The sequence below is a fragment of the Ciona intestinalis genome, unplaced genomic scaffold, assembly GCF_000224145.3.
Source record: "Ciona intestinalis unplaced genomic scaffold, KH HT000134.2, whole genome shotgun sequence".
NCBI classification, from domain to species: domain Eukaryota; kingdom Metazoa; phylum Chordata; class Ascidiacea; order Phlebobranchia; family Cionidae; genus Ciona; species Ciona intestinalis.
Window position 1 is genome coordinate 46,031 of NW_004190456.2, and position 17,795 is coordinate 63,825.

The 17,795-nt window shown below is 35.5% G+C and overlaps 4 protein-coding genes and 2 long non-coding RNA genes across 11 annotated transcripts in view; 2 read left to right on the top strand and 4 right to left on the bottom strand.

Annotated features, from left to right (window-relative positions):
• Positions 1-640, bottom strand: part of LOC113475174 — a 5,745-nt gene extending 5,105 nt beyond the window's left edge. The window contains exon 1 of one of the 2 annotated variants that reach the window (XM_026838960.1): positions 558-640. The gene's annotated coding sequence lies outside the window, so the exon portion shown is untranslated. The remainder of the gene's footprint in view (positions 1-557) is intronic. The other variant, XM_026838962.1, reaches the window with a different exon arrangement.
• LOC100183330 lies at positions 428-5,544 on the bottom strand. 4 transcript variants are annotated; one of them, XM_018816073.2, is made up of 9 exons: positions 5,465-5,544; positions 3,889-4,011; positions 3,356-3,493; positions 3,080-3,136; positions 2,464-2,574; positions 1,816-2,013; positions 1,101-1,176; positions 777-935; positions 428-717 (listed from the first exon to the last, which is right to left on the bottom strand). In XM_018816073.2, the coding sequence occupies exons 1-9, from the start codon at positions 5,528-5,530 to the stop codon at positions 671-673; spliced, it is 975 nt and encodes a 324-aa protein (XP_018671618.2). In that variant the 5' UTR covers positions 5,531-5,544; the 3' UTR covers positions 428-670. The 4 variants fall into 4 exon arrangements, with proteins under 4 accessions (XP_018671618.2, XP_026694764.1, XP_018671619.2 ...); XM_026838963.1 differs by lacking the exon at positions 5,465-5,544 and adding an exon at positions 5,069-5,322; XM_018816074.2 differs by lacking the exon at positions 2,464-2,574.
• On the top strand, positions 3,917-5,849 carry LOC113475176. The gene is made up of 2 exons (XR_003396918.1): positions 3,917-4,006; positions 5,460-5,849. It is a non-coding gene; the product is annotated as an uncharacterized LOC113475176 (long non-coding RNA).
• A 23-nt stretch (positions 5,850-5,872) lies between these two features.
• Positions 5,873-13,819, bottom strand: LOC100180980 (E3 ubiquitin-protein ligase RNF213-like). Its single transcript, XM_002120118.5, has 14 exons — positions 12,742-13,819; positions 12,310-12,463; positions 11,882-12,048; positions 11,304-11,458; positions 10,811-10,910; positions 10,334-10,454; positions 9,764-9,960; positions 8,850-9,018; positions 8,553-8,597; positions 8,231-8,308; positions 7,732-7,848; positions 7,107-7,299; positions 6,901-7,027; positions 5,873-6,398 (listed from the first exon to the last, which is right to left on the bottom strand). Exons 1-14 carry the CDS (start codon positions 13,800-13,802, stop codon positions 6,260-6,262), a joined length of 2,823 nt encoding a protein of 940 aa, XP_002120154.4. The 5' UTR covers positions 13,803-13,819; the 3' UTR covers positions 5,873-6,259.
• LOC113475175 lies at positions 6,372-7,400 on the top strand. Of its 2 annotated transcripts, XR_003396917.1 has the most exons (3): positions 6,372-6,458; positions 6,852-6,971; positions 7,051-7,400. It is a non-coding gene; the product is annotated as an uncharacterized LOC113475175 (long non-coding RNA). The 2 variants fall into 2 exon arrangements; XR_003396916.1 differs by lacking the exon at positions 6,372-6,458 and having other exon boundaries at positions 6,745-6,971.
• A 522-nt stretch (positions 13,820-14,341) lies between the features above and the next one.
• LOC100178615 (E3 ubiquitin-protein ligase rnf213-alpha-like) overlaps positions 14,342-17,795 on the bottom strand; it is a 25,539-nt gene continuing 22,085 nt past the window's right edge. Inside the window, 1 exon segment of the mRNA XM_018816077.2 lies at positions 14,342-17,795. Coding sequence (XP_018671622.1) covers positions 14,794-17,795 — 3,002 coding nt within the window. The 3' untranslated portion in view covers positions 14,342-14,793.

Below are 17,795 nucleotides of genomic sequence, written 5' to 3' on the forward strand. Positions count from 1 at the left end.
AACCGCACGTGGCAAGCGCAGATAACGAATCGGTGCAAAGTGTGTGGTTTTATTTAAATACATGCAAAAAACAATTTTCATTATATATTACAGATACTACAATCCCTTAACCTTGCGCAACGATGTTTTTAATCTTTCATGGTTTATTAACAATTTAGAAACGTTTAACACCCGTGGCCCCCTGCTCCATCAATAAAATACCCTACATTTGTTTTAATATATTTACGTTTGTTATTTTATTCACCACTTTGCAGCAATTGGCCTCTAAAATAAACAAGGCCATGAGCAGAAGTCTGCTTTGTGGTCACTTTTGTAAAGCCCTGGGCAGCAAACCATACTGAATACCTTAAATTCTGTTAACAGCCAATACATAATATAAACAAACTTCATCAATATACAGTTCTACCAACCACTAAGCATAGGAACTTTTGAAGCCAAAAACTGTGTAAAAAGTGCAGTTTAATAAAACAGTGGTTTCATAAAATTGAGTAAAAAAGTGATGCAAAAATAAAATACAGTGGAAGTGAAAAAGTGGTTATAATATTATTAGGTTTTACCTAAAAGTACAAAGCAGAGTTTACATAAAGATGATTTTGCTTCTGTATGGATAATCCAGAACATTCCAGTAGGGTTTGTGCAGCAGTTCAATATACAGGAGTTGTGCCTGACATCAATACTGTGAGTCTCTCACATCTAAGAGCATGGAATCAATGCTTTCTGTGGAAAATATGAAACTGATTATAAAAGATTAAGATATTGAATATTGAGCACGAAACCATTATCTTGTTCAGCTGGTTGCTTAGAAATTTCACGTGGCGTGGCTTCATTTGGTGGCATGGCATCATTTGGTGGCATGGCATTGTTTGGTGGCATGGCATTATGTTGAACAGGTAGAACGGTCCCATTAGCTTGTAGGATATATAACACGTGGCCACCTGCAGGTAAAGACAATGCTGTGTCGCTATGTTTGTAATACAAGAGCATAATACTTTGGTATATTCTACAATAGCAAATGTTAACATTTTAACAACTGCACAAAAACAGGTATAAAAATTTTTAAGAAAAAAACAGTACATCGTTTTACGTTTTCATATCCGCACCTGAATGTTGCGTTAACTGGAGTTGGTTTTCTTCTCCACTTTCATCCGGACATTCTTCATATCCATTGTATGTCATCTGTGATGTTAAAGTTGTTGTTACTTTCAACAGGCAGTTGTATGATGGTGCCCAGTTCGAGGTGTATGAAACAGAAACAGAACGGTGTTATAAATAAGTTGGATAAATAAGTTGCATTCATTTGTTCATTCAATTATAATAATAATAAACAATTGTCAGTAATACGATAAGTTGTAAAGTAAATATTTATTTTCTGCACCATCAAGAATATGATGCAAAAGAAACAATAACATTTCCCTAATATTATTTCTCTTACTGTATTGTGTAGAGCAGAGAGATAACATTCCCAAACCACAAGTTTTACTTTATTTGCTACTTTCTTGTTTTTAAACTTTATAAAAATACAAACTCCTCAATGTTGGGATAAGTATATGAGGTTCAAAACTCCTAACAAAGTTGAAATAAAAATTTTCAGTTTAAAACTCAGTATAAAATGACAGCTGTTATGAGAATGTCTCCTTGGGCAAAACACCTAACGGCAATTGCTCCAATGTGGTCACCAATGGGTTGTCTTTTGCTAGCAATACATAAAAACAATCACCCACGAAGTTACATACACGGTAACTCATAAGCGTGCACAAGGTGTATGAAACAAAACACCCGTGTTATAACATCTGGATATTTAAAATAAACACTCACATTTTTTCTGCAGCAAATTGGCTTGCTTGCGACCACTATTGAAATAATGATTAGAATTCCTTCCACCAACCCTGTGAGTGTAATAACAGAATAAAGTATTGTGAGGGAAGGAACAGGGTTTAATGCTCCAGGTGGTATAGCAGGGGAGGAGGCGTTTTCAAGCTTGTCAAATGCTTGAGGATTGTACCTTTGCATGTGCTGTAAAAAAGTAATGATAAACTAGCAATACTTCACAACTATACAAGTATAGTAGGGTGGGGGAAGACGGGACACCTTCAGCACATAGTATCTAAATATCCTGATTTTGTTTTGAATTATTAACAACGATCTATGGGAGTTGTGAGGATAGTTTTATAATTCTTTGAATGTTTTATGTTTACTACCAAATGGGACAATGAAATAAATGGAAAGGTGTCTCATCTCCCCCACCCTACTGTATATATCACGTTTCATATACTGTCGCTGTCAGGCATACTATGTTGTGTAAAACAGTTCTTGTGACATTTACTTGCATACTGACAATTCAACGTCCTATACAGGTTGTCTTCATCGGGGTGAATGACAATCAATATACAACATTTCATTTACATAAACATAATAATTATCTAAACAATGTAAACATACACAGTATACACCTTACATATATACCTCATAGTTTGTCACATACTGTGTACTCTCTAAAGGCCCAGACATAACAAGCATAAGATCTATGGCAGCAACAGGTACACCAATGATGGACAAGACCAAAGCAGCAACGAACTTTAAGAAAACATAAACACAAATTTTTGGTTAAAATTATATTAGTGTGACTTAGTGTGACTTATTCATCTTTGCATGGCGTGCAATGACATTCGTTATAACTTGGGTGTTCTGTTTCATACATCTCGTGCCTGCTTACGAGTTACCACATATGTAACTTTGTGGGTGATTGTTATTTTCTGTATGGCTGACAATTAGAAACCCATTAGTGACCACTGGGTTAGAGGAATTTTCGTTCTTGCCCAAGGACTCCCACACCCACTATGGTAGCGGAATCAAGCCTTGAGGTCCGAACCTCTAGTCTAGAGGCGAATGCTCTAACCACTGTGTTGGAAATGCACAAGGACGAGAAAATAACACAATAAAACTTCTTGAGTGTTTGGTAATAGGCCAAATACTGCCTAAATCCCAAGTCCTTATCAAGGACCTTGCCCCCAAAAAATAAAACACAACACAACAATGCTTACATCATAGCAATCATAACGAATAAACAAAGTTTTTTTACCGGACATATTGTCTTGAACTTCGAGGCATGGATAAGAACAATCCCAAGAGCAGTGAACTGGGATTTAAACATAAATTAGAACATTGCTGCGTCACTTATAAAAGAAACTAAAATTTAAATACGGTTTAGTGCAAAAATGAAATCACAAAATCCCTTTTCCCATGCCATGTGGCCATTTCATAGGACCTCGCTGTCCAATACAGAATAAAACATTGGATAATTTCTGATACAAAAGCTAGCAAGAATAAACAGTAGGGATAAGGTAAAGCCACTTACCACAGTTCCTGCCCAGATTCCACTTCCAAAATATGCCCTTGGATTCCACCAATAATAATACTCGGATACAACATTTGTGAAGATAATCGCTAAAATGCCCGAAACAATTGAAATAATGCCAAGAACAGTATGAGTGATCTGAAAGATAAATGGTTTTTATTTGATAAATTATAAGAATGAGCATAAAGATGTTTTAACACGAGTGTTCTGTTCCATACACCTCATGCCCGCTTACCACATAGAGTTACCACATATGTAACTTTGTCGCTGATTGTATACATTTATGGCTGATAATTTAGACAACCCATTAGTGACCACTGGATTGGAGCAATTGCCATTAGGTCTTCCCCAAGTACACATACGCCCACAATAGTAGCACCGTCAAGCCACGCATCCAGTAACCTTTGGTCTATAGGCGACCTCTGGGGCTAGGCATTATAAGTACATTTGTTAATCTAATAATACACTAAGGGAAGTTATGCATATTAAAAAACAAACATTTAATTGAAGTTAAACAATGCAAACATAATCACCCCAATATTTTTCACAACTTTGGGTTTGGAGATGCATCCACAGCATTCTTTCTGTGGTTCCCCGTGTTGAGTTTCAACCAGGGTGATTGCTCTACCATTATCAGCCATTGCAAAACTAGTGGACTAAAACAACAGTATATTAATATGAAAATCATAAAATGTAACTTAGAGCTTCACAAATAACTTTAACTTTAGTTTATACTAAAATTTATTGCCCCTTAGATATAAAATACAAATTAGGAACATGGCGGATATGTTATAGTTTGATGGGGTAAGATGGAACATGTTTTCATTCTCATCTCCTTTACATATCCATTTAGAAGTAAACTAAAATTGTTAATTGTTAAAAACACGACTTTGTAATAATGAATATAATAGGCTAACAGTATACATCATACTCCGCTGTGATATATAATATTTATTACTTTGATTCAGTAACCGCATTTAAAACAAAAATCTTATAGCTAAATGAAACCCAGTATGCTACATATGCCAACCCAGAGCCATAGAAATACCGAGTAGTCCAACCCATTGTTACGTAAAACACAAATTGAACGGCAATTTGGTTCCAAAATAACACAGTAGGTATAGGGAAAATGTATGTTTTTCGGTAAATTACAGAAAAACTTGGGCCTAAAAACAAATTTAAAGGTTGAAAAATGTAAAAAACATGTGTTATTTGTTTTCTGTGTCAAAAAAAGTCAAAAATTAGAATTAGAAGCGGTTGATTTGCGACATTTTAGTCATTTAATGCGGCTAAATTTATACATTTTTTCTAAAAAATGTTTGGTAAGGTAAATAGAAGCTGTTTTACACCTTCCCACAATAGGAAAACACAAACAAAACTTAACAAGTTCGTTTAAACCCATTGTCAAAGTTACCACTTTTGCTCTATTTTGGACACACATAGACGGCAGTTGGACTACTCGGTGTTTATACGACTCTGTGCCAACCCATATTATAGCAATAAAGATTTACAATCCATTTTTATCAACGTTTGGCATCTATACTCCACTATAGCCCAGACTAACATGCCTGTTACTTCAAAATAAATCTACACCTAAATGCCTATACCCTATATATTTACTCAGCAGAGTTTAAATATAAATCTTTACGTAACTTTAAATGCATCACAACAACAAGACGCCTACACTGTATATTACGTGCGCTCAATACGTACGTGACTAAGAACAAGGGTCAGTTGTTTGCTCAATAATTTAAACATGTAAATTTGAATTCCGTGGATTAGCGCAGACACTAAAATGTTGTTCTTGCAGGTGTTAATTGAAGGTAATAATAAAGTGGGCCTGAAAATCCCAAAAAGAGGGACGAAAACAGCGAAGACGAAAAAAGAGGGACGAAAACAGCGAAGGCGAGTTAATTGAAAACGTCCCACCCCTGGCGGGTATGAAGTGAAATCATTTGATGTAACCTATTAGTCCTTGACGGGAAACGACAACCGTTAAAACAGCGTTGTGATTTAGGAATAGAGCCAGCAACTATAGCTTGTCGGATGTCCTTGTTAGAACATCGCGATTCGTCATTATGACATCACAGTTTCGGGAATAGAGCTCACCTCATTATCTAATTGGCTCACCATTCTGACATCACAAGAACCTCGTTGTGGATGAAATATAAACATTGGCAACGTTTGCAACGAAGATCTTAGTAAACATTGTAAATATAAAAAAAAAAAATTTTGCGGCGACCACGGAGGGCAGCGAAAAAAGTTTATTTTTGGGTCAAACAAAAAAGTTTGGTGCAATCCTTTACCCGTTACCGCTTAGAAATTCACTGCAGAGAAACAATTCAACTGTCATTGCTTCATCCTCCACGCTTTATTCATCTGTCTTACGTGCAAAGATACCATTGGATATATAAAAACCTAAATTTGATGGTTTCTTAGTAAAATTACTACATTTTTTGGAAACCCTTGTGAAAAACCCTATATTTTCAGTCTCACTTTTAAAGGGTATAAGCTTTATTGAAACCTGATTTCATGATTTATTCCGAATCAGATAAACATTGAAAGAAGAAGAATACTGAAATGAAGATGTTTGATACTGAAGAAATTATAAAAAGCAATGAGTCGCATTTAAATATGCAACATTACAGAAACTTATATTTGTAATAGCTGAAGAAACTTATATAATAAAAATGAAGTCACTTAGATTGGAAATGAAAATGAAGAAAAATTACATATTATTTTCAACCACCCTACACACAGTGGCCTATTAGCATAATGGTGAAGAAATATCATTGAGATTCAGGTTAAACAATTACTGAGTAAAGTAAAACAGGTTTTCCTATTTATTTAATCTAATTATCAACAACTACTATCGTTGCATATGCATCACATTCTTCTTGCATTTTATATCTTCATAGATTTAACTACAACTTGAAACAAATGGATTGAATGTTTCAACTTCAGAGTTTGAGGCAACAACTTCAACCATGCAGCTTTTCCATTGTCTTTCCCATTCATATACTCTTGCAAGGAATCTCTTAAGCTGGAAATATTGACATTTGAACCAACTAACGTTACAGCATGTTGTTGCAATGGTTGTTTAGTAAGTAAAGGGTAGCTAGGTCAAGGCTCAATGCTGCTACCATTGTAAGAATATAAGTGGCCGTGAACAAGACAGTTGCTCAAACCCAGTGGTCTTTATCGCGTTAATCCAAACCACAACACACATAAAATACTAAGCATGTAAGCAACCCCCAAATCAAAGTGAAAAGAGAAAATTGTAATAACTTCTTAAGTTTTCTAATCCTTTATTCTACTTAACATATAAACAAGCATTTCATTTACAAAAATACACAACGTTTAAGTTGATCATGTCTGGTGCGCAAGAGAACAGCAATGATATAACAGCTATACCGAGGATGAATTACTCGGAAAAAATTACTTCATTAAAATATTCCTTTTGGCCCCTTCTGTTTATAAAACGTTTCTTCTACAGTTCGACAAGCTGTCTGGTGGCAAAAGTAAGAGAGTTATTTCAGTATTACCTCATGTTATGATCAAGACCTCTGGCTTTTATGAAGATAAACGAATTAAGTTCCATCCCAATCTGCTCGAGGTGAGGAACAAGACTGTCTTTGAAGGTTTCAATATCTTTAATTTCTTCACGATTTTCTGAAAAAATGTTGTTAAATTAGGTCGGTTGGAATCACTGAAACTATCAATCTTAGATGCGATCTAAACAAGAACTCACCTTCCTCCAAAACATTCTCAAATGGATCGCCGTCAACCTTCACAAACTTCATTGATCTGTGCCACGATAAATGTTCATACAGCGACAGTAACTGCTGCAGTTTTGTTTCCTTGGGAACTAACGCTCGCTCTTCTAGATTAACTTGCAAAGTTTCAAACAAACCAAGCAAAGGTTGGTCAGGGTTGCCAGGGAACTGAAATAATATGATGAATTGTAAATCGAATGTTATAATAATTCCATATTTATTCTGTTAAATGTTTAAGTCAACTTATCCTAGTTAAAAAGTCTGCAGGCTAATTTTATACGAGGTGTGTGTGACGCAGCCAGGGGGGGTTCGGAGGTCGTGAACCTTCCCCTTTTAAAGCCCCCCCCAAAATTTTTTTTAAATTAAAAAAAATATATATTTTTTTTTAATTTTTTGATTAAAGCCCCACCCCCTTATTTTTTTCTGGCTGCGCCACTGAGCATGCGTATTAGTTTTACACGAGGTGTGGAAAATAAAGCACCAGTGTTATAGAAAATGTAAATATTATACATGAATTATGATCTGCAGTTATACCAACTGTCAAAATTTATATATAAATTCCACAAAACAGTTGATAAAATGTTGTTGATTTGAAATCACCTTTGCCAAGTATGTGATAGCAAGGGTGATGGCTCTCACAGCATCGCAAACATCAGGCAAACCTTTGTTTCCAGCAACAGCGTTCACTTTCTGGGACATTTTGTTCGGCAGAGGTTGCTGTTTGGAGAATAAAGTTAAAATGTTAAATTAAAACTCTAAAAAGTGAATTTATCAGTATTTAGACATTACATAATTGGCTAATTAGGCAGAAGTAATGTTACTCTAGACCTGGCACACAAGAGGACTTTGGAATTAACAAGGAACAGAAAATTATCAATATTATTTTTTAATTTTTATTTAACAGAAGCAATTTTTTATAGTTGTGTACAGATAGTTCCCGCTGAGCTAAATCTAACGATACCAATTTTCCCATTCATCACAATTCGTGTTATCATCCTTCAATTTAGCTTATTAGGGTTTACCTCTACAACACACAAAAGACTTTAGTTTTGTTTAAGACATCCTGAGTAAACAATATGAACACCTTATCTTAACATACCTGTTGAACGTGTTCCATCATTGCCTCACATTCCCTTCCTATCCCCATGTCTTGATAGTATACCATGGTGGGGAGAGACTGGGGACGGAAAATAATAAAAATTGAAACAAAATAACAAAAATTTGAAACAACATATATTTTTAAAATATATTCTTTCTATCTAAATACAAAAAAAAACATTACAATAAATACAAATGAAAATACTCACTATATATATAAAAAATGTCAATTAAATTTAACAATATTTAAAAAAATATATATATATATAAATCTATTTTAACAATGTATGCAAGGTATGTGAAACTAAAACTGTTGAACTAACCTGTTCATTTATGATGTTTTTATGCAGAATGTACTTTTCCAAAATCTGAAAATAATTGGAGTTTGCCGTCACTATTACATTAACATTATTTAAACTTCTGTAAAATAAACAAAAAAAACTTGTTTCCAGCTAAATTTATCTGTTGTTTATTCTCAAGTAGGTTTTACTCAAACCGTGTTTTTATTGACTATCGTTTTACTGCTAAATTTCCCTTTGTTGTTTTAATAAATTTATTTTTCGCTACTGCATTCAAAAAGATAAACTTTATGATTATGTTATACCAGATTTTCCCCATACCTGTTTTTCAAGTGCTGGAATCCTGTAGCAGATGATTTGTTTTGATCCCCCATCCCTTGTAGTGGCTTGGTATTGTGAGTTAGCGAGGACGACCGGCAACAAATCTTTATCGCAGTCGAGGTTTATCAAAGAATTTGGCGTCAAATTGGCAGACTCGATTACATCAAATCTGTAGCAATACAATACAAGTCATTATTTATAAATAGTTTAAGTGACCACTGGGTTGAAGGGGTTAAAAAAAATAGTCATATGTTCACTTTTAGGTAGAAACTTGTATATTGGTTTTGTTAAAAAGAATAACGTAGTATTAAAGCAGTCAAATGTAGTTTTATAGCATTCATAAATAGTTATTACTATTCACTTAGATAAAGCTGCGGGGCAAGAGAAATTTTCTCATGAGATAATGGCACACCATATAAAGTGACTTTATATAATGTTTGCATTTGTTACCAAGTATGCAACTTAGTTATTTTTTCAATTTATTATTGCTAATTGGGTTGGATCAATCACAATTTAGCGTCTTGGCAAAAAAAACAACATAAGCACAAAATGGTAGCACTTGCAGCTTAAATAATTATGTTGAACACTGTAGATGCTGAAGTTGGTTAGAGCATCTTTAACCTAGAGGTAATGGGTTCAAGGCTTGTTGTTGCTACTATTGTAGGCGTATGTGTCCTTGGGCAAGACACTTAACGGCAATTGCTTCAACCCAGTGGTCATTAATGGGTTGTTCAAGTTGTCAGCCATACAATATTTATATATATAAAACAATTATGCACAGAATTACATACATGGTAACTCGTAAGATGGCACGAGGTGTATGAAGCAGAACACCTGTGTTATAACGACTGTCGTTTTCCGGCCATGTAATGATGAAGCAAGTTACATTTATTCATCCATTCAATGGGACTTACACAGGCTGTGGCTTTATAAGTTCTCTACATTTATGTAGCAATGTATTCTGTTGTTCCACCACGTATAGTGTAAGTGTGAGTGCGCAAATCCCCCTTCCAGCTGAGCTGGGGATGAACATCGACAAAGGAGAAGTTTCATCAATATCAGACTCAAATATTCCATCGGGAGCATTGTTGCGTGGAAAGCTTTCTCTTAACTAGAAATTAAACTTTTTGCAATTTTCGGGAAATTTTAAGGGAAATTTTAAAATTTTTAATATAAATTTTGCATGAAATAAATTTGTATTTCTGTGATTAGTATATTTCACCGCAGTAGAACTTTGCCACGTGTTAAAATAAGAAGTCATTGATAAGGGAAATTTTAAAAATAATATAAATTTTGCATGAAATAAATTTGTATTTCTTAAAATACTAATATGACCAAGCCTTTCCTTATAGTAGTAAATAACTAACAAATGTAGATTAGTGTAATGTGATTTGTTGCCAAGTTTTTACCCATTTAATAACAGGCAATTCTAAAGCAACGAAAATCATGAATTAATAAAAACAATAAAAATTTAAAATACTGACCATGTTCCAAACAGAGATATAAGTTTGAAACGCGTTTCTCACAGAAGGAATGTCGTTCTCCCTCAAATAATCGGCCATATTTATTTCATCCATGTCTTTTATGTCAACTTTTTGTCGATATCTGGTAGAAATAGGTCACAGTTTAAAAAGAATAAACCAACATTACAATAAAAACCAAATAAGTAGGAATTGTATTTTTAAGTATTCATTGTTTTTGCAAAATGATATTAAATTAGTTTTAGTGGTCGCACGCCTTTATCTCAGAGGATACAGGTTCGAGGTTCTGCGCTGCTACCATGAGGAAGACACATAACATGAATAGCTCAGTGATCCCTTATTGGTTGTCTAACTTGTTAGCCATACAATAAAACAAACAGATCCAATAAGATAACACATACGTGGTAAGCCCTAAGCAGGGGAGTTTGTAAATTTTTTGAAATTTAAGTATTTCAACAATTACTTGAATAGTATTCTTACTTTTGTATCAACGTATTCTGAAGAAACAAAATTTCTGGAAGCTTTTTCACTGTTTGTAGATGGGGGACGTTTAGGATTGTCTTCAATACAACGCCTTCAGCTACAAATAATATGGTTTGTTTAGATATAATGGTTCATCATTGTGCACCATGAGTTGTGGCTTCATGCACCTGTCAGTGGGCCAACAATTTTGTTTTATCTCTAAACAATATAGTATACTGCCACTTTTTTAGTAATCCATGAGTTGTGACAATTTCTACTAGTTATGTAACATAAGGGCATTCATACTGACCAAATTATTATACGACCTAATTCTCACAGTACCATATTTCTTTTATAAAAACTCTAGTTACATAATACTTAAAGTATGACCATTCTTAATACTGTGTTTTTGCCACTTACTATTTCCACCACTTAATGCCATACAGTTTGACTAAACAACATATTTTTACCAGCACAACCCGTACTACAACATGTTTAAGATTAAGCTTACCATTTTCTGTTGATACAGAACCTTCCAGATGTTGCTTCAGATGATCAGTTGTGATATGGATCCTGTATCGCCATAGAAACCTTTCATCCCATGATGTGATTTCTTCTTCATTCACTTCTGTCTCCTCTTCATCTTCTTGCATTTCATAAACCAACCTAAAAAAAAATTTTGCAGATATTATTGTTAAGTGTCTTTCACACAATTACGTATGCATTTCATAGTGGCAGCCTTAAGCGTCAAAGCTGTAACTTATAGTTCAGAACCATGCACTTTAACCGCTATGACAGGGCACCAGGATTAAACAGGTAGTTAATCAAGCAACGGAAGACCACATTTTATTTTATTCTATATGGGTAAGGTGCTGCAGGGACCTGAGATTTAGGCCAGGATTAGCCCATTACTCCACTCGACAGCACATAAGGTTACAGTGCACAATGCATATACTGCGATAATCAACTGCTGCCCCCAATAATTACAATTAAAATCATGCCAAACATTTTTCTCGAGTTAAATCTGTACAAAAGATTAATCTACATACCTCATAAATTCATTATTTTTAACAAGTTAAACCTACATACCTCATGAACTCATTCTGTTGTTCAAACTCCAAATACATCTTCCTTGCATCATCAATGTGTTGATCAGCGTTTGTAAAATATTCAGCGAGATACAAACGATGGAACTCGCTCTCCCACAACTTTCTTCCATTAAGAGTTGACAAAGTTGCGCCGCCAACTTGGTTGGTCTGTTTAATGTTTACAAAACGTTTTATGCACATCTAAGTGCAAAACAAGAAACACATAAGATAACATTGGAAAACCTAAACTGCAACAGTTCACAACTTAATTTGTATAATATTTAAATTTAAACTATTTCTTAAATACTTAATAAAATGATTTTTCAAAATTCACCACAATTTAAACAAAGTCATTAATCGATATATATTAATGATATGTTAAAACCATTCCTGGATGTACTTAATTTAAATAAAAACAGTCGTTATTGCCTGATCAGTACGGATTTTCTTCATAATTTGGTGAAGAAGCAAGAAAACATTGTCAAAACTTTTGCCGAACAAATCTGAGAAGTTTTTCAAATCTCTAAGCAGATGATTTTGTAAATGTTGATGACATTCTTCTGCCGTTGTTTTTTTAAGACACCTGGTAAAGTTGAGCTAGTGATTACAATAAAAACATTACTTTTTGGTTACTTTTAGAATAGCAGAGAAATGGCTTAAATAACTCGGGGTAGTTCATTGTGATTTCTCCATCTGTTGGGTTGGCCAAATTGTATCAAATTTAGTGACCATCAGTTAAAACATTGTTTACACATTTGCAATATTTTTAACTATCATGTGATCTTGGTATTCATAACAAAGCAGATATTCATATTACGTATAAGCATGCAAACAGAGGAAACTTTAAGTTACATTACATACCTTGCCACATCTCCACAATTGTTCACTCTCATGTAGAATATTAAATGGAGGAAGAATCTTTGAACACAAACTGAAAGTCGACTCAATTCGCGCTCAGGTACTGAAGGTCCCGGAAGTCCAAGTTTGTATCCGGCTTGACTGCTTTCTGTGATTTCTTCTGCTCTGTTGCCTGGTTGTAAAGTACCTTCTTTCACACCTCCAATAGGTTGACGACAGTCTGGGCATCGTATGTTTGTGGCTACTGGGTTAGTGCAATCACCAATAAAATATGGGTGACCATTTGGACATACATAGGATTTAGGAGCCCGCTGTTGATAACCCGGCATTTGAAGTTTTATAATATTCATAACATCAAAGTATGATGATTGTGGCATTGTTGGCAGGAACATTGTTTCTATTGACCCTGGATTTGTCATCAAGGTTTTCAGATCATTCAACAAAGAGCTTTTGCTTGCAATAAGTGAGAGGCCTAAGTCCACCATCACATCATGAATCTTCTTTAAAACTGGGTTGCTATCCTCACCATTCATTGCAGGATCTTTGGGTAAATCTTGGACAAATTTTATCATTAAATCTCCTTTGTCATCATCAAGTTTCACGTTTTCTTGCAGATATTCAAAGACTGAAGTTTTTAACACTTCAGGTTCAGTTTCTTCACAATCTGGAACCCATTTAACCAAAGCCAGTGAAACCTGTAAAAACTCCTCAGTGGATTCTTCAGCCAGGTTACAAAGCTGTGTCAGATCATCTTCATTATCCATACTGTTGATATGTATTAAGGTTTGAACAGCTGCACCATATGTTTCACCAGCTGTGGTGAAAAAGCTCAAGTTCTTCTTGATATTTTCTTCAGACATCCCAATAACAGATTCAAAGAGCCTTGAATAAAAAGGTAACTTTGATAACTCTTCAAACAAATCTTCACCAAACCTTCTGCAAAAGATCTTCACCAAATATCCAGCTGTTACTTTAAGCAGTGGTTGGTTTAAGAAGCCACAAGCATCTTCAAGCAAAGTTGCTTCATTTCCAGTCAGCGTTTCTTCTGTGATCTCTTTGTACATGCCCCGACCAATACAGAAGCCAGGAAACGTAGCTTGGCGGTTAATCCAAGGTTTTGAAGTTGTGTAAGTTCAGGCAAATCCTGAAAACTTGTTTGAATTTCATCAAGTTGTTGAGAAGCAAAATCAACCAGAGCTAAAGGATTCTTCTCGTACATGGCAGCGACTTGATTATTCAGTGAATCTTCACAACATTGAACGTAAACCATCATCAGTTCTCTTTTATCTTTGACCACTTCGTTAACTGTTTGGAAATGTTGTTCAAGCTCTGTTTCAATGATCTGTGTGTTGTATCTGAGGAGCAGCTGCAGAATAAATGATCTAATGGTTGGAGATTCATCAAAAGCTGCATTATGTGGGCTCATTTCTCGGGTGTTTTGGCTGCAAATAACCAACTCATGTAAAGCTTTAGAGACATCCTTGTCTAAGCAGGTTTTGCTTTCAGTATTTCCCGATTCTGGAAAACACAGTGTTGACAAATATTCCAAGAAGAAACTTGTGCTGTTAGCTTTGAATGTTGCAAGTTTACTTTCATTTTTATTAGAGAGTTGTGTTGGTTCTATATTGAAATCATCAGGAATACCAACTCTACATGTTGGACAATTAGTTCCATTCTGAATGCACTTAAAGCACATATGATGTTTGCATGGAAGAACAACCGGATCCACCACTTTTGCTTTGTTGCAGCTTTTACAATTGATATTTTCCCAGTTAACCAAAAACTTTAATCTGACATCATTGGTGCAACCTCTTAGGCTTTTTATCACAATGTTTAGGAACTTTCCGCTTTGTAAACCTGCCATATAGGCTCCCCTGCACAATCTCTTAGCTAATGGAGCGAGAATTTCAAGATATTGCTGAAAAATATTTGGCTCTAACCCTGGTGGAACCAACTGTTGCAGGAATAGATCAGTAAATGAAATTGCTTTGAACAACTTTCTGGTCTCCTGATCACAAGTTTCAATCAGTTCAGATGAAATAGTTTTAAGTTGTCTCATTGAATTTGTCCATTTCTGGTATTTTTTAAACTTTCCCAAGTTGTCTGCATCACGTTCATTTGAGTTACAACAATGCGGAAAGCAGTGACTGGTAGCATCAGTTGGCATTTGTTTGCTTGGTCTTCTTGACATCTTTTAACATTCCCTTTGTCAAGGACGCCTGGGAAGAGTGAAACCAACAAGGAAAACTGATTCAATGCAGATGTGGATTGCTTCATAAGTGTAAACGCTCTGAATACAGGGTTGGAAACAATATTTGGATCATGACTTGCTGTGCACATTTCCAGGAATGCTTGTTGAATGACATCATATTCAAGAGGGTTATCACTTTTGTGGTATAGATGAATCATATCATGCAGGTAATGCTTCAACACAGTTCCCATTTTGTGATTAAGCGCATCTAGAATTGGTCTGTTTAATGCTGACTTGGTTTGCAATTCCATAAACATCTCTGCCATGTTCCCCACCCCAGTTTGAACCAATGCTTCCCAGGATTGATTAAATATACCACATAGCCTTCTACTAAAAGGGAATTTGCCAGCAAAATGAATTGATCCTTCAATCTTATAAGTTGCTGCCTTTCCAACAGTGCCATGGCTTTTAAAGTCAGAGATTTCGGGAAGAATGAACAAACTCATCCATAGGTCACGCATTTGGTTTTGTTCATTCTTTGATTCCATTTCCTGCAGCAACAAATTTAAGTTCTGGTCACTATCTATCTTACTGATGATATAAGCAAGAATATTTTCAGTAGTGTTCTTCAAAGACAACCACAGTGTTTTCTGGAGTGTCCCACCCTCACTTAAAGATGTATGTGACATAGCTTCACGTACATACCACGGACGCCTGAAATCAGATATTTCTCTTTCTTGTAATATCTTTACCATGTATTTGAGCATATGAGGCAGAAAGTGTTGACCAACTTCGTGTTTGGACGAGCACAATGAAGCAAGTTCATGAATAAGGTTTTGCTGGTGTGCAGTGGAGTCACTTTGTAGTTTCAGCATTGCTTGTGGTATGGATTTTTTCACCAGTACTTCCATATCTACAAGAGCATCACTTTTGTCTCCAAGCTCAAACGCTTTATAAGAAACATCCATCACTTTGTGGATGCTTTTGTTCCAGAATTGACTTGGTGGGCCGATGTAGTCAGTGGACATTCGTAACTCATCCACGTGGACTAAGGTATAATCTGAACTATGGATTCCCATCAGTTTGTTTCCAACAAGTTCGTTGCTTTGTCGTTCCATGGTGTACAAGAACGCAACACAAACTTTTAAACAATCTTTCTCCCTCATTAAACGTAGGTTGTTTTGAATGCAATTCTTGATGCTGTACTTTGCACAAGCAATTAAGTTGCCGTGAGCATCAGCCTGAGGACATTGAATGAGTAAAACCCAATGCTCAATTTCATCCTGCGGTTGTTGCATAAGAGTATGTTTGAAAAACGACTCCACATGTTTTGCATAGTCATCTTCTGTTTTAAACTGTTGTAAATTGATCAAAGTAACTGAACGCTTCTTCAGTTTCAGTTTTTCTTCAAGTTTTTCTTTATCTTTGTCTGAAAGAATCTTTGAAAAGGAAGTTACTTCAAAGAGTTTTAGTTGATCTTCAGTCCCAATAAACTGTTGGCCAAGTAATTGCGATAAGCTGTCATGAGTTTGATTCAAATATACATCTTGCCACCCAGCAGCTTCTTCTTTCAATCGCGAACTTCCCAATCTAAAAACAGAATCCATGGTTGCAGTGTTGAGAAGCTTCAACTGTGCTTGGTTATAAGTTTCATTATCATCAGTTGCTCCTTTATTTCTCTGGTCTTGCACAACAAGAACAGCAGATGCTGAGCTATCATCAATGTATCCAACAAAGGCATCTTGTTTTGTAAACTGTTTGAATTGCCTTTTTTCATGTGCTGGAACATCAATTGCACTGAAGTGTTGCACCCACTCATTTAGTCGATATGCAGCTGCCTTTTGATCTCCATCAAGTATACTTTCGGTGGTAAAGATATATTTTTCCAACCTGTTTATCAAAGGGATTGGAAACTCGTTGTACACAATGTTCTTATCCTCAATCACAATAAGTTTGAAGTCTTTGGAGACTCTGCATTTGACTCTGTGCCCGCCCAGACCAAGGTCAACATATCTCTGACCCGCAAATGTCACATAGTGCTGGTTCAGAGCATCATAAAGTGACTCGTACAGATCTCGTAGGTTCAGCAATACTACAGTAGCACCGGACTCCATGCATGCTTTGATGCGATTGATGTTGCGGCAAACTTCTGTGTAGTTGTTGTCTTGGGGAAAACTGGACCCAAATATGACTTGAAAGTCTTGCAGGTTGGCAATCTTGCTAAGAAGGTTTATTGCTGAGAAACTGTTTGTAAGAAGAAGTAAAAATCTACTTTCTGAGCCTTTCTGCAAGTTTTCTTGAACAAGTTTTTGAATAGACATCCTCGGGATAGCTTTAAGTTTAGGCAAGTGATTTAAAAACATCTGAATACAATCTTCTTTTCCACCACTGAAGTTACGTACTATAGCGTTTAAAATGTGATAGTTTTCTAATCTTTTTTCATTGGTTGAAACAACTGCAAAGATCATCTTGAGGAGTCCATAATAATCACGAAGTCCAAAGAACTCTTGCTTTTCCTTCTCTTTGATATCCAAATAGGATTGAGTGAGGGCTTCAACAAGTTCACCAACAACTTGAAAGGACTTGTTATCAGATGTAAATATTCCTTTTGCAGTAAGTTTCAAGTCAACCTCTGTAGGTTTACCTCTGTGAACGAAAATGCCCCTGTTCATCTTTGCAGGGTCCAAAGCCCAATTTGAAATCCCGACAAATCCAACTTTTTGAAACCTTTCTCCTGATTTTGCATCGGCATCATCTGCCTTAAGCTCACAACCTTTCTCAAGCAAAGGATGCAAAACTTTAAGCGGCATCTTTGGTGAGTCTTCTGCAAGGCCAAACTCATCTAAAACAACAACTGCCACAAACT

Bases quoted from the DNA above. Each gene is read 5' to 3' on its own strand.
- LOC100183330 (XM_018816073.2), bottom strand. From the start codon at position 5,530: ATGTTTATATTTCATCCACAACGAGGTTCTTGTGATGTCAGAATGGTG. The intron at 2,014-2,463 runs GTATATATGTAA...ACTTTTTTACAG, and splicing joins AGTATGTGACAAACTATGAG to CACATGCAAAGGTACAATCC. The intron at 936-1,100 runs GTGCGGATATGA...CTTTACCTGCAG, and splicing joins CCAGTTAACGCAACATTCAG to GTGGCCACGTGTTATATATC.
- LOC100180980 (XM_002120118.5), bottom strand. From the start codon at position 13,802: ATGTACAAAGAGATCACAGAAGAAACGCTGACTGGAAATGAAGCAACT. The intron at 12,464-12,741 runs GTATGTAATGTA...CAACTTTACCAG, and splicing joins AATTGTGGAGATGTGGCAAG to GTGTCTTAAAAAAACAACGG. The intron at 7,300-7,731 runs GTGATTTCAAAT...ATATTATTTCAG, and splicing joins CTATCACATACTTGGCAAAG to TTCCCTGGCAACCCTGACCA.